We start from the raw sequence: 13,530 nt of genomic DNA, 5'->3' as shown, positions 1-13,530 counted from the left end.
TGTAGCTTGTTCTAGGTCCTGTTTCCTGTGTCAGCTGTGCTTTCAGTTAGTTCTTGATGTATAATTTTAGCAGATTTAGCCAATCCATCCTTTTACCCTTTCGCCCTGTGTTCACCTGATAGTGGCATGTATCCAGACTGGGACTTCAGGAACACTTGCCATCTGCTAAACTCCTATGGTGATTCGTTCTAAAAATAGAAAGGGCTTGTGACCTAAGGTAGAAGAACTTGAGTTCTGTGTTGTATAGAAAGTACCTTTTCTAAATGTGCAAAGTATAGAGTTAAGTATAGCATATAAGGTAAATATAGGTTTGGGCCTTCAGTGCCTTGCTCCTCTGTCAGCTTGTTGTGAGATCTTGCAACTTCTGGGTTGCTGCGGAAGTCCTGTATCTTAATCTCATAGAGTTATCAAGAGGATTGATGTGTATTGATATGATGGTATATTTAAAATCCTTAGCATGTTGTAAGTGGTGTAAATTATTATTATAGAATAAAATCAACTACAGAGCCTGGAACCAAATGGCTTTTCTATGAAATTATAATTTTTGTACTTTTACAAAGCTTTAAGAATAGTTCCTTGAGATTTTCTTTTTCTTTTTCTATTTTTTTCTTGTTCAAATATGTGAGAATTCAGAATCGGAGGAAAAAATTGAAGTGTGTTGAAGCTGGATAAATATGGGAGAAAAATAAAGAAATAAACCTTGAAGCACTCAACTTAATCAAGGAGTGTGCTGCTGCTGTAGATTCCCCTCTTCTTCCTCTTTGTTCAGTTCTCTTTCCTTCCCTTCCTCCGTTCTGTGTCTCCACAAGGGGGGATATTGCCTCTCATGCTTTCCTAATCAGATGTTGTCAGGCAAAATATAACAGTACAGTTGAGTGGGGTACCTTTGATTCATCCTCATCATGAATATAAAGTAGATTGTTTTGAAGTCCAGATAAGCCTCAGGTCACGAACTTTGCTCCCCATCTTTGCCTTGGTTCATAGTAGCCCTGAGTTATTGCATGGAGACTTTTATTATCTTCAGTTTTGTAATGATCCCAGTCGCCCTCCGTAAAGGCTTATAAATGGAAGGGTTAAATGCTGCATTCCCACTGAGCTCTGGTTTCATGAGGATAGGCTTCCCATATTTCCCATGTTGTCTTTCAGTGGTTAATCTCAGCTCCAGAATCTTGGCACATGATTGCTTGTTATGATACCCAGTAACATTTGTAATCAGTGAACTTCCTAGCAGGGACATCCTGTTTGGCACCAGTGAACTCTCTTAGTTGTTTGTAGAGCTAACTGTCAGTGTCAGCTTTGAAAGTAGTAGCTCTGCAGGACTACCCATTCAGCCTGAAGATTTGAATGCAGCACATTTTCTCTAGTTCCCTTGATCTGTTTCCAGAAAGTGTACAGTGCACTAGGCAAATTTGCATTCCTCTGAGAGGAGCCAGATTTTGGATGATCTAATTGTTGATCCGGAGGAGACTGGGTTATTTGGGAGGGAGATACAAAAGTAAAAAAAGTAGAAAATGTTCTAAAAGTAGTGAGTAGATCACTTTACATTTCAGTAGGTGCCTCTTCTCAGTCCCTAAACGTATTCATGGGGTTTTGAATGTTGGGAAATGGTATTGGGCTATTCACTTCAATGCTAGAGCATCTGATTTTTCCCCAAATGAATCAAGCTTTCAGCTGGCTCATTGAGCTTTCAGTTTGGCTGTGGATTATTTATAGAAGTATAATTAACTGAAATGTTGTGAACTATATAGCTTAGCTGCTTTGTAGTGTAGCTAAGTCATACAAATGCTTGACAAATGTTACTCATGGTGGCAATCAGCCAAGTATTGTTGGCATTGCGTCTGTAGTTATTGCCAGTTCTGCCATTCAGTTAGACCTGATTGTGTACAAGCCTCCCCAACTTCCCTTTTGGGTGATATGATTTACAGCTCTAATAAAAGTCTTAGGGAGCTCAGACTTTTACTTTTCTAGTGATTTCCTGGTTTGCCGTTATTATTTATCATCTCTGGTTTCTTTGCTTGGATTTTAGATTATTTAAATACATCAGTGTATTATTAATGAACTAAGGCCAAAATGGAACTTAGAAACACTAAGAAAAATAGTAGTATATTAAGGTTAAGCTAGGGGCACCTAGTGCCCAAGAATTCAGAAGAGTACAATCAAGTAGATCTGAATTTTTCTTTTTTAAATAATTATTTTTTAATGTACAGAGTTTATTTGAGCAAATAAAAATTCAAATCAGACAGTGCCAAACTAGAAGTTGTTAAGAGTGCTCTCCTGATAGGGGGTAGGGGGAATACTTATGAGACAAGGAGGAAGCAAAAACAAGGAAATTATTTGACTATTATGTAAATCTCTGCCTTATTTGGAAAAGCTTAGCTTGCTGTTTATACTTGGCTCTTGTTAGGTTTTGATTTCTTTCTCTTTTTTTAATTTGGAAAATATATGCAGATTTATTTAACGAATGAATGAATTTTTTATTAACTAACAATAAATGTCTGTTAGTGATCTACAATAATTGATATGATATAGAGATATAGGATCATCCCTTCAGGTGTTTGTATCTCACCACACATTCCACCAAGACATGATAGTCCTCCGCCATATTCCATCCTGCTCCCTCCCCACTTTGCTTGCTTTCCCATCCCCTCCTACTCTGGTAGCCTCAGAACTACACTTACATTTCTAGGGTTTGTTACTGATTTGGCTTAATCTGGCCCTTTGCTTTGTTTCTCTATATTCCACATAAAATGGCACCATCTGGTATTTGCTGCTTCTTTTGACTTATTTTGGTTAGTATAATCCCATCCTTTACGTTCATAGTATGGCAAGAGTTTAATTTTTTTAATAGCTGAGTAGTATTCCATCCATATACATCTCACACACACAAACAAACACTATAGCTTAGCTATTGTAAATAGTGCTACAGTGAACCTAGGAGTGCATATATCCCTTCATATTTGTGTTTTTCTTTGGGTAGATACCTAGGAGTAGAATGCTGGATCATATGGTAGATCCACTTTTAATCTTTTGAGAAATCTTCATACTGTTTTCCACAGGGGCTGGATGAGTATACATTTCCACAGAGTACAAGGGTTCTTTTTTTCCTCTATATCCTTGCTAATACTTATTGTTTCTGGTCTTTTTGATAGGGGCCATTTTCGTAGGTGTGGGAGGGTATATCTCGTTGTTTTGGTTTGCATTTCCCTAAAGATCAGCAAAGGTGAGCATTTTTTCATGTGTCTGTTGGTATGTCTTCTTTGGAGAAATATCTTTTTAGCTCTTCTGCCCTATTTTTTAATTGATTTCTATATTTTATTTTTGTTCAGTTGTATGAGTTCTTTATAGATCTTGGATATTGGCCCCTTGTCACGTGTGTGCTGTGCATGTGTTTTCTCCCACTCATTAAGGTGTCTTTCTCTTTTCGTGATAATTTCTTTCACTGTGCAGGTTTTTCATAGATATATGTAGTCCCAGCTGTTTATGTGCTCTTTTGTTTTTCTTGCTGTTGGAGACAAATCCATAGAGACTCACTGAAGCCTGTGTGGTAGGGTTTTGCCTATGTTTTTGTCTGTGTACTTTATCATTTGGGTGTTATACCCATGTCTTTAATCTATTTTGAGTTAATTTTTGTATAAGGTGTGAGATGGTGATCTAATTTCATACTTTTGCATGTGGCCATCCAGTTGTTTCCAGCAACATTTATTGTGGAGATTTTCCTTTCTATTGTATACTCTTGGCTCCTTTGTTGTAGATTAACTCTCATTTTATGTGTATTTATTTCTGGGCTTTTCTTATTCCATTGGTCTTGTATGTTTTTTTTTAATTCTAGTACCATACTGTTTTGATTATTATAGCTATGTAGGTTAGCCTGACATATAGGAGTGTGATACCACCATTCTTTTTTACTTGGTCAGCATTTCTTTGACTATTTGGGTTGTTTTTGGTTCTGTATGAATTTCAGTAATGTCTGTTCTATTTCTTTGAAGGATACCATTGAAACATTGATAGGGACTGCATTGTATCTGTATATTGCTTTGGCTGTTTTCACAATGTTAATTCTGATCCTGAGTAGGGACTGCCTTTTCATTTGTCTGTGTATTCTTCTATTTCTTGTAATAATGTCTTAAAGTTTTTATTGTCTAGGTTCCTCCTTTGTTAAGTTTATTCCTAGTATTTAATTTTTTTGATGCAATTATAAATGAATTTTTGTCTTGATTTCTTTAGATTATGCCTATTATTTGCATATAGAAATAGAACTGATTTTTGTAAATTGATATTGTAACCTGCCAACTTACTGTATTGATTTACTGTTTCAATTAGATTTTAGTGGAGGGTTTAGGGTTTTCTATGTATATTATGTCATCTGCAAATGTGATATGATAGTTTTACTTCTTTTTTCCAAATTTAGATTCCTTTTATATCCTTCTGTTGTCTAATTATGCTAGCCAGGACTTCCAGTACTATGTTGAATAGTGGTGAAAGTGGACATTCTTGCCTTATAGTAGATCTTAGAGGAAAAGCTTTCAATCTTTCTGCATTGAGTATAATATTAGTTGTGATTGATATCCATGGTTTTATTATGTTGATGTATGCTCCTCTTATCCTGTTTTTTGAGCTTTTTATCTTAAATGAATGTTGAATCATGTGAAATGCTTTCTCAGCATGCATTGATAAGATCATGACTTTTTGTTTCCTTTTGTTGATGTAGTAAATGACATTGATTGATTTTTGGATATTGCACATCTTTGTTCCTAGAATAAATCCCATTTAGTTATGTTGTGTGATCCTTTAAATGTATTGTTGAATTCAGTTAACTTAGATTTTGTTGAGGAGTTTTACATCTGTGTTAAGTAGGGAGATTGTTCTACAGTTTCATTTTTTTATGTTGTCTTTGTTTTTGGTGTCAGGGTAATGTTGGCCTCTTTTCTTTTTTTTCTAATTTTTTTAAATTCATTTTTTAATTTTTTTATTCCCCATACAATTGCAACCCCCTGATTTTAACCCCAATCCCTCCTTTCCCCACCCCCTCCCCCAAAGTGTGTCTCTGTTTCATAGTTGTTTGTTGATTTTGATTTTTTTCTTTCTTATAGTTATTCTTTTTCCTGGTCCCTTATTTAGGTTTTCTAGATTCCTGTAATGAGTGAGACCATCTGGTATTTTCCTTTTTCTTTCTGGCTTATTTCACTGAGCATGATCCCTTCCAGCTCTATCCATGTTGCTGCAAATTGCATGTGTTTATCTTTTTTGAATACTGAGTAATATTCCATTGTGTATATGTACCACATCTTCTTGATCCAGTTGTCTATTTTTGGGCATTTGGGTTGTTTCCAAAGCTTAGCTATTGTAAATAGTGCTGCTATAAACATAGGGGTGCAGGTGCTCTTTGGAATTAATATTTCTGTGTCCTTTGGATAAATACCTAGGAGTGGAATTGCTGGATCATATGGAAGCTCTATCTTTAGTAGATTGATGAATCTCCACAGTGGTTTGGACCATAGTGGTTGGACCAGTTTGCACTCCCACTAGCAGTGCAGGAGAGTTCCTTTCTTTCCACATCCTCACCGAATGTTGGCCTCTTAAAGTATATTTGGAAGCCTTCCCTCTTTCTCAATTTTTTATAAGAGTTCGAGAAGGATCAGTATTAGTTAATCTTTAAAGATTTGGTAGAACTCACTAATGAAGCCATCTGGGCCTGGGCTTTGGTTTTTCAGAAGACTTGAGTACTACTCAATTTTTGTTTTTTTTCAAAACCAAAAAATTATAATTGGTCTGTTTAGGTTTTCCATTTCATTCTTATTCATTCTCTGGATGGTTGTATATTTCTAGGAATTTGTCCATCTCTTGTAAGTTATTCAACTTACAAATGTTCCTTGTAATCTCTCATCATCTTGAGAATTTCTGAGATATTTGTTGCAACTTCTCTTTCATTTATGATTCTATTTATTAGAAGTGTAACTTGTTTTTAAATTGTAAATCTAGCTAGAGGCTTCTCTTATATTATTTAAAGAACCATATTTTGGTTTCATTAATCTTTTGGACTATCTTTTTTATTTATATTTCATTTTATTTCTACTCTAATTTTTATTATTTCCTTCCTTCTGCTGACTTTTGTTTTTCTTTTTCCATCATTTTCTAATTCCTAAAGATGGGAGATGAAAATGATGATATGAGCTCTTTCTTCTTGATGTGGGCCTGTATTGCTACATCTCTTTAGGGCCTGGTTGGTTGTCTTCATTTTTCATTTGTTTCAAGGTATTTGTGAATTTCTTCCTTGATTTCTTCATTAATCCATTGGTCATTCAATAGCGTTTTGTTCAGTTTACATATATTAGAGGCTTTTCCTGTGTTCTTTTTGTTTTTGATTTCTAGTTTGATAATATTGTGATCAGAGAAACACTTGATATGATTTCAGTCTTCATGAACTTATTGATACTTGTTTTGTGACCCAGTGTGTTGTCAGTCCTCGAGAATGTTCCATGTGATTTGAGAAGAATGTATAGTCAGTTTTTTTCTTGGGGGTGGGGGGAATGCAGTGCCCTATAACTGTCTATTGAGCATGCATGGTATAGTTCTTTGTTTAGGGCTTTTTTATCCTTATTTATTTTCTGTCTGATTGATCTTTACATTGGTGAATGTTCATTGATGAAAGTGTCTGTCCCTGTCTCCTGTTGCCTTTTTTGGGGGGCTGGAAATCTATTTTATGTAATATATAAGTGTGAATGTGCCTGCCTTATTTTGGTCCCATTTGCTTATAGGATTTTCCCCAACCCTTTGCTAAGACTGTTCATCTTTGGAGCTGCTCTGGTGCCTTTCCTGGAGATGTTGGATTCTGTTCTTCTTTTATTTTTTTTTTTTAATTTTTTTTTTTTTAAGATTTATTTATTTATTTATTTAGTCATACAAGCACTGGGTACAGTAGAAGCGCGGGAGGGTGAGAGAATTCACCAGAGTCAGAGCAGGGAGCAGAACAGGCAGAAGGACCGAAGTACACTGCTGAGGGGAGCAGCGGGCGGCAGGAGAGGTCTAGCGCGCCATGCGGGACCCTCCTCCGGTGGCCGGGGAGCAGCCGGGGATCGAACCAGAGCTGCAGAGGCTGCGGGCAGCTTCGCAACCCAGCGCTCAACTGCTGCGCCACCGGGGAGGCCCTGGATTCTGTTCTTGATCCAGTTAGCCACTCTTGGCCTTTTGATTGCAGAGTTCAGTCCATTTACATTTTGGGTGATTTTTGATGTGTGAGCGTCTGCTGTTACCATTTTGTCCTTTTCTGGTTCTATTTCCTTGTTCAGTTTTTTTGTAGATGTTCTTCTCTTTTATTTAGAGAACTCCTTTCAGTATTTCTTGGAGGGGAGGTCTAATATTTGCCAACTCCTTCAGTTTCTCTTTATCTGAGAAGGCCTTTATTTCTTCCTTATATCTGAAGGAGAGTCCTGCAGGATATTCTTGACTGGCAGTTTTTCTTAGGTGTTTTGATCACATCAGCAAGGCTCTCTCCTAGCCCATAGTGTTTGTGTTACCAGAACCCAGCCATCTTGGTGGTGGGAGCCGGCAGGGCAGTGACGTCCTTCCACCCCGCCGCTCCACCACAAGTCCGTTGTGGCAGTTGCTCCTCAGAGCTCGGTAACGGCTGTTTGTAATGGACCAATCAGGTGCGAGCTGTGAGCGGATTGGTGCTAAATGGTCCAATCAGACTTGTGGGTGAAAGAGGATCTAAGCCAGTGTTCGAGGGAGCTGAGGGATCCCACTGAAAAGGGGCCCCCGAAAGGAGAGAGGTCACCAGCCCCTGAAAAAAGGGAAAACGGTTACAGCCACCCAAGAAAGGAAAAAAGCATCCAGCAGCCGCCCTCCCCCTCCGAGGAGGAAGAGAAGCCGAAGGACTCCGTCCCGGTCTGGGCCTCGGTCCCGTCTCTGACGTGGCCTGAAAGGAGCACCAAAGGCCCCGGGCCTGGTCCTCAGAGAGCTGTTTGTTGTTGGTACCTGGGTGAGGCAGCCACCACTGTGGGGACAGTGAGCTTGTTATTTCCCGTTTGTAAATAAAGCCCCTGGTTGTAGTTCCCGGAGCCTGAGGTCTCTCGGAATTGTGCGCGCAGGTGAGAACCCACAATGACCTGTCCTCTTATCGGGCACTGACCCTTAGCTTTTGGTTTTTGGCCTTTTGGGGCTTTTTGGTGGCTCTCTGGTCTCAGAGACCCTGTGGCCTCTCTTGTGGCCCACTCTGCCTCTGTTTCATTTGCTCAGGTAACTCAGATGTAAGCCTTTCTAAGTTTTCTGCTACTTTCCCTACACAGATTCAGTATTCTCTCCTTGTCTTGAACTCTTGGACTTTTCAATACTATGTGTCTTTGTTAGGTCTCATTACATGTAGGTAACCAGGAGTTCTTCCAGCTCCATGGACTTTTTAATTTATTTCCCACTGCAGGTTTGGGACATTTTCCTCTGTTATTACTTTGAATGAATAAAGTTTCTGTTCCCTGCTTTTTCCTTCTATTTTGGAATACCCATTATTATTATATTGCTTTTCCTCATGTTGTTGGATAATTTTTGAGTTGTTTATTTTTTTCTTTATATTGTATTTCTCTTCTTCCATCTGTATTCTTTGTGCATTCTGAATTAAGCACTGACCTGCTTTCTGAGTTGAGCACTGATTTAAAGAAATATATTTGGCTGTTACGGGTTTTAAAGGCAGTGACAGCAAATTTGGAGAGATAATTAGCTTTCATAACTATAAGTGATAGCTTTTTAAAAATTGGCAAACTCATCCACTAGAAAACTTGGGACAGAACATATTTAAGTGAGTAATTTTAAATTGCCAATAAACTTACAGTCATGTATGGCTTACCTGGGAATTTCTCTTCAAGTTCTTCAAATATGTCTACTTACCTTTTTTTTTTTTTAAATAAATAGGGTTTAACAGCTCTTATTGGAGCTCAGGGTTCTTTCCTGAGCCCACATGATCGTTGTAGAATTCTGTTCTAACTGTTCCCACATTCTTGCTGGCTATCAGCTGGGAGATATTTCCATGTTTTAGAAACCCCCTAGCACTCTGCCATGTTGCCTCTCACAGTATGGCATCTTATTTCTTCAATTTAGCAAGTGAATCTCTGGCTCCAATCTGATAATATAGAACATAATTAGGGCAGTGACTGTCTCATCACCTTTGTTGGATTCTATTGGCTAGAAACAGGTTGCAAGTTGTGCCCATAGTCAGTGATGTGTCTCATTAAGGGGGGTTATCTCAGAATTTTTCGGTCATAGTTGCTTTGTATCCATTAAATGGAAATAATTTAAAAAAAGTACTTATTGCTAGGAGGGGAGATGTGTGTAAAAAAGGGAGCCTCTATCCATGACCATTAGAAAGAAGCCTTTAAAGAAGGCTTGTAGCCTTTATATAATACATTTTTTAAGGACAGAAATACATTTTCATCCTGTAAATCTACTCATGGGAATCTGTTTTATGGAAATAAAATCTCCAGTATCCAAGGATATATGCCAGGGACATTTATTGTAGCATTATTAGTAATGTTAGAAAACTGGAAGCAAAGTGAATGTCCATCAGTAGGGGGAGTAATTGGCTATCCTGAGTATTCGCCTTTACAAAGATTAGTTATTACAGATTGACTTGGAGAGATTTGCCAGAGGTGTTGAGTGAGATAGATAGATGGATAGATGGAGGAAAATGATCTAATTCTTTCAGGAAGAAAGAGATATAAACTCCTTTGTATCTATGTTTGTGTCTCTGAATATAATTACATTAGTTGTAGAGAAAAATATGAAATGATATGTACTGGATTTTTTTTTTTAAGATTTTTATGTATTTATATAAGAACCGGGGTACAGGCCAAATGCACAAGAGGCTGAGAGGATTCACCAGAGACAGAGTGGGGAACAGAACAGGCAGTCTGACTAAATACATTGCTGAGGGGAGCAGCAGGCGAGACAGGAGAGGTCTTCCGCGCCATGTGGGACCCTCGCCGGCCGGCAGGGATTGAACCCGCGCTGCAGAGGCTGCGGACAGCTTCACAGTGCTGTGCTCAACTGCCTGCGCTACCAGAGGAGGCCCTGTACTGGATTTTTATGTGGGGGAGATGCTGTTGATGAAGATAGAGAGAAAGTGGTATACAAAGAAAAAGGGGAAACAGACTGTTGAAAGAATATATATATCCTCTTTCTATAATCTAAAATGTGTGATACAGTCACATCTTGTTTATTTTAAATTGTTTCTACATATTTTTATCTGTAAAGAATATTAAATATTAAATTTATACCTTAAAATTGACTACTGTGGGCCTCCCCGGTGGCGCAGCGGTTGAGCTCTGGGTTGCGAAGCTGCCCGCAGCCTCTGCTGCGCCGGTTCGATCCCCAGCTGTTCCCCGGCCACCGAAGGAGGGTCCCACATGGCGCGCAGACCTCTCCTGCCACCCGCTGCTCCCCTCAGCAGTGTACTTCTGTCCTTCTGCCTGTTCTGCTCCCTGCTCTGGCTCTGGTGAATTCTCTCACCCTCCCGCGCTTCTGACTGTACCCAGTGCTTGTATAAATAAATGAATAAATAAATAAATCTTTAAAAAAAAATTGACTACTGTGTCGAATAGTCCTTTTTTTTGTATAGGACCTTCAAAATGGATAATGAATATTTACAGTATCCTTTGTTTAGATATTTTTTGTTACCCAAATTTATCTTGTTTTAAAGTCAATAATTGCAAAAAAAATAAAGTCAGTAACTGACTTTTAGATGCCTTAATACATAGCAGTATAACCAAAAAATGGGGCCAGTATAGAATCTAGAAATAAGGAATAGCTGTTGTTGAGACATTTCTCCTTTTTAAAACAAAACCCTAGGGTTTCAGCAAATGCATAATCTTTAATAAAATTGTGAATCTAGTTTAAAAATTGTTTATATATCCAAAGTTCAATAACTTTTAGTTTCTATATTCAAAGTTTCTAATTTTGACAAATCTTCTGTGTTGGGGGTTTTATAAAACTGAATGAAACAATCTAATTTATAAATGCATTTTCTTTCAAGTGTCTTTTTCTGAAGAAGACAAGTATCAACTACGGAAATTTGTCAATAAATCTTATCTGTTGGACAAGACAGCCATTCGCCAGGTGTACTTCAGTTTGATTGACATCCTTCTGGCATATTGCTATGAAACTCGTGTCACCGAAGGAGAGAAGAATGTAGGTGCAGGTGCACATGCATGTTGGTATAGACTGCTGCACTAAGTAAACTCTATTAAGGTGTCAAACCTCTTGTCAAGAGTAGTATCTGCTGTGATTAGTTATTTTGGGGAGGCTTCAGATGGAGGGCCATGTGTGTTGATGGGTACCAACAACATGAAAAGATAATGCTTACTCAGTCTTTTTCTCTTCCCTTGGCATAGTCTCTGTCAAATAGCAGAGCAGGGACATAAAGCTGTAGTTAGAGGAAAAGGGTATCTTAAGATCTTACCTCTTTTATAAAGGCGATGACTACACCAAGTAATAGGATTATCGCCACATCACACTTGACAATAACAAGAGGTAAATTTTACCATAGACTTTCATAGTAAAACCTCTTGCAAAGTACACTATTTTTTTTTAAAGATTTATTTATGCATACAAGAGCTGGGGCACAGGCCAGAGATGCAGGGGGTGGGGGCGGGGGCGGCGAGAGGATCCACCAGAGACAGAATGGGGAACAGAACAGGCAAATTGACTTAAATACACTGCTGAGGGGAGCAGCGGGCAAGGTAGGAGAGGTGTGCTGCACCATGTGGGTAGCTCCCTGGCCAGCCGGCAATCGAACTCATGCTGCAGAGGCTGTGGATTGCTTCATAGTATGGTGCTTAACCCCTTGTGCCACCAAGGAGGCCCAGTACACTATTTTTTAAAATAACATTTTTATAGACCACATTATATACTTGATTGTATCTCTTCTTATACCATATTTGATTTTGTAAATGAAGAGCAAAACTTTTTTCTCACCTATAACACTGATTGTATATATAAAAATAAAAGCTGGAAAATCAAAAAAGGTCTTTTCCATTAAGTGCCCCTGCAGCTGTTTGTAATCGTCCTTGCTCAAGTGGTTGGAGCTGAACATGTGCTCTCCTTTTTAAAAATTATACATTTAATTCTTTTTGTAAATGGAAGCACACACTAAGAAAATAATTAAACTTTTCTGTAATCTCAGCCATCTGAAAGAGCCACTCTTAGTAGGTGATTTCTTTCATTGTGCATGTATATGTATGTACATGCATGTATTTACATTGGGTTATAACAGATCTACTATCCTTTAATCTGCTTTAAACACCATGATTAGCATAGCATTAGGATTAGAGTTTGACATGTGCCAAATTTTTTGTAATAATTCTGGACATTTCAAAGGCAACCCTTGAGATTTGCATTTGACTGCAAAATGAATATTAATGAGGATATCAATGGCATAAAATAACTGAAAATGCTTTTTTTTGTTTCCATTCATCTTTTAAGGATACTATAATTGGAGGAAATGCTTTCTTTGACAAAAAAAGTGTACGCCATATTACTGCTTGAGAAGATGAGCGAGAGTATTTAATTATACTCAGTAAAATTTACCATTTTGATTCTTGTATTCACACATTTGAAATCACGGAGTCTTGCAACTTCAAGACGTTCTCTAAGATGTACTTTTTCTCACAAACATTCTCTGAAAGGCCACATTCTTGAGCAGCTTTTTAAGTGTCACAGATGGCACTTCAGCATTATCTTTGAGTGCTCTGGTAGATTATTTATAGAATGCTTGGGAGGTAAGTAACTTATTTGAGAAGGACAGGAACTGAGCAGTATCACTTTGCTTTAATTTTTAGATTCAAAGCCACTGCTCATTTATTCTTGTGTTCTGGTACTTTTATCAGTGGATAAACTTTACTTTATAAAATCGTAGGGAAAGTTGACAGAAACTTACCTTGGAGAACCTCTGTACCAACAGAGCATTTCTTTTTCCACAGTCATGTATACTACTCAGTTCTTGTATATGTCAATACTATATAGATACCAGTTGAATAAATTTGCTTTATTTTTATTTTTTATTTTTTTAAGAGTTTCTTCTTTTTTTTTTTTAAGATTTATTTTTATTTATTTATTTAATTTATTTATACAAGCACTGGGTACAGTCAGAAGCGCAGGAGGGTGAGAGCATCCACCAGAGCCAGAGGGGAGAGTAGAGCAGGCAGAAGGACCTAAGTACACTGCTGAGGGGAGCAGCCGGTGGCAGGAGAGGTCTGCGCGCCATGTGGGACCCTCCTCTGGTGGCTGGGGAGCAGCCGGGGATCGAACCGGCTCTGCAGAGGCTGCGGGCAGCTTCGCAACCCAGCGCTCAACCGCTGCGCCAACGGGGAGGCCCAATTTGCTTTATTTTTAAATGACTTTCCTTCTAATGTGACAGTTATCTTTTCTCCAAAATAAATGAAGGTTGAATCTGCCTGGAATATCAGAAAACTGAGTCCGACACTGTGCTGGTTTGAGGTATGACTTCTAGTGACACTTGTTTAGATTTTCTTGGTTCAGAAAGTTATT

General features: G+C 38.2%; 1 protein-coding gene across 5 annotated transcripts in view; it reads left to right on the top strand.

The window, feature by feature from the left end:
• SHQ1 (SHQ1, H/ACA ribonucleoprotein assembly factor) overlaps positions 1-13,530 on the top strand; it is a 141,905-nt gene that overhangs the window by 39,327 nt on the left and 89,048 nt on the right. For 4 of the 5 annotated variants that reach the window (XR_005121881.2, XR_005121882.2, XR_005121876.2 and 1 more), the window contains exons 7-8: positions 11,018-11,172; positions 13,426-13,479. Coding sequence is in view for 2 of the 5 variants with exons in the window: in XM_037492821.2 (XP_037348718.1) it covers positions 11,018-11,172; positions 13,426-13,479 (209 nt within the window). In the remaining 3 variants the exon portion in view is untranslated. The remainder of the gene's footprint in view (positions 1-11,017; positions 11,173-13,425; positions 13,480-13,530) is intronic. The other variant, XM_037492829.2, reaches the window with a different exon arrangement.

The sequence above is a fragment of the Talpa occidentalis genome, unplaced genomic scaffold (genome assembly GCF_014898055.3).
Source record: "Talpa occidentalis isolate TD23 unplaced genomic scaffold, MPIMG_talOcc4v2.1 talOcc4.10, whole genome shotgun sequence".
Classification (NCBI taxonomy): Eukaryota; Metazoa; Chordata; class Mammalia; order Eulipotyphla; family Talpidae; genus Talpa; species Talpa occidentalis.
Note: the sequence above shows the minus strand (reverse complement) of the source record. Positions and strands in the feature narration are given on the sequence as shown.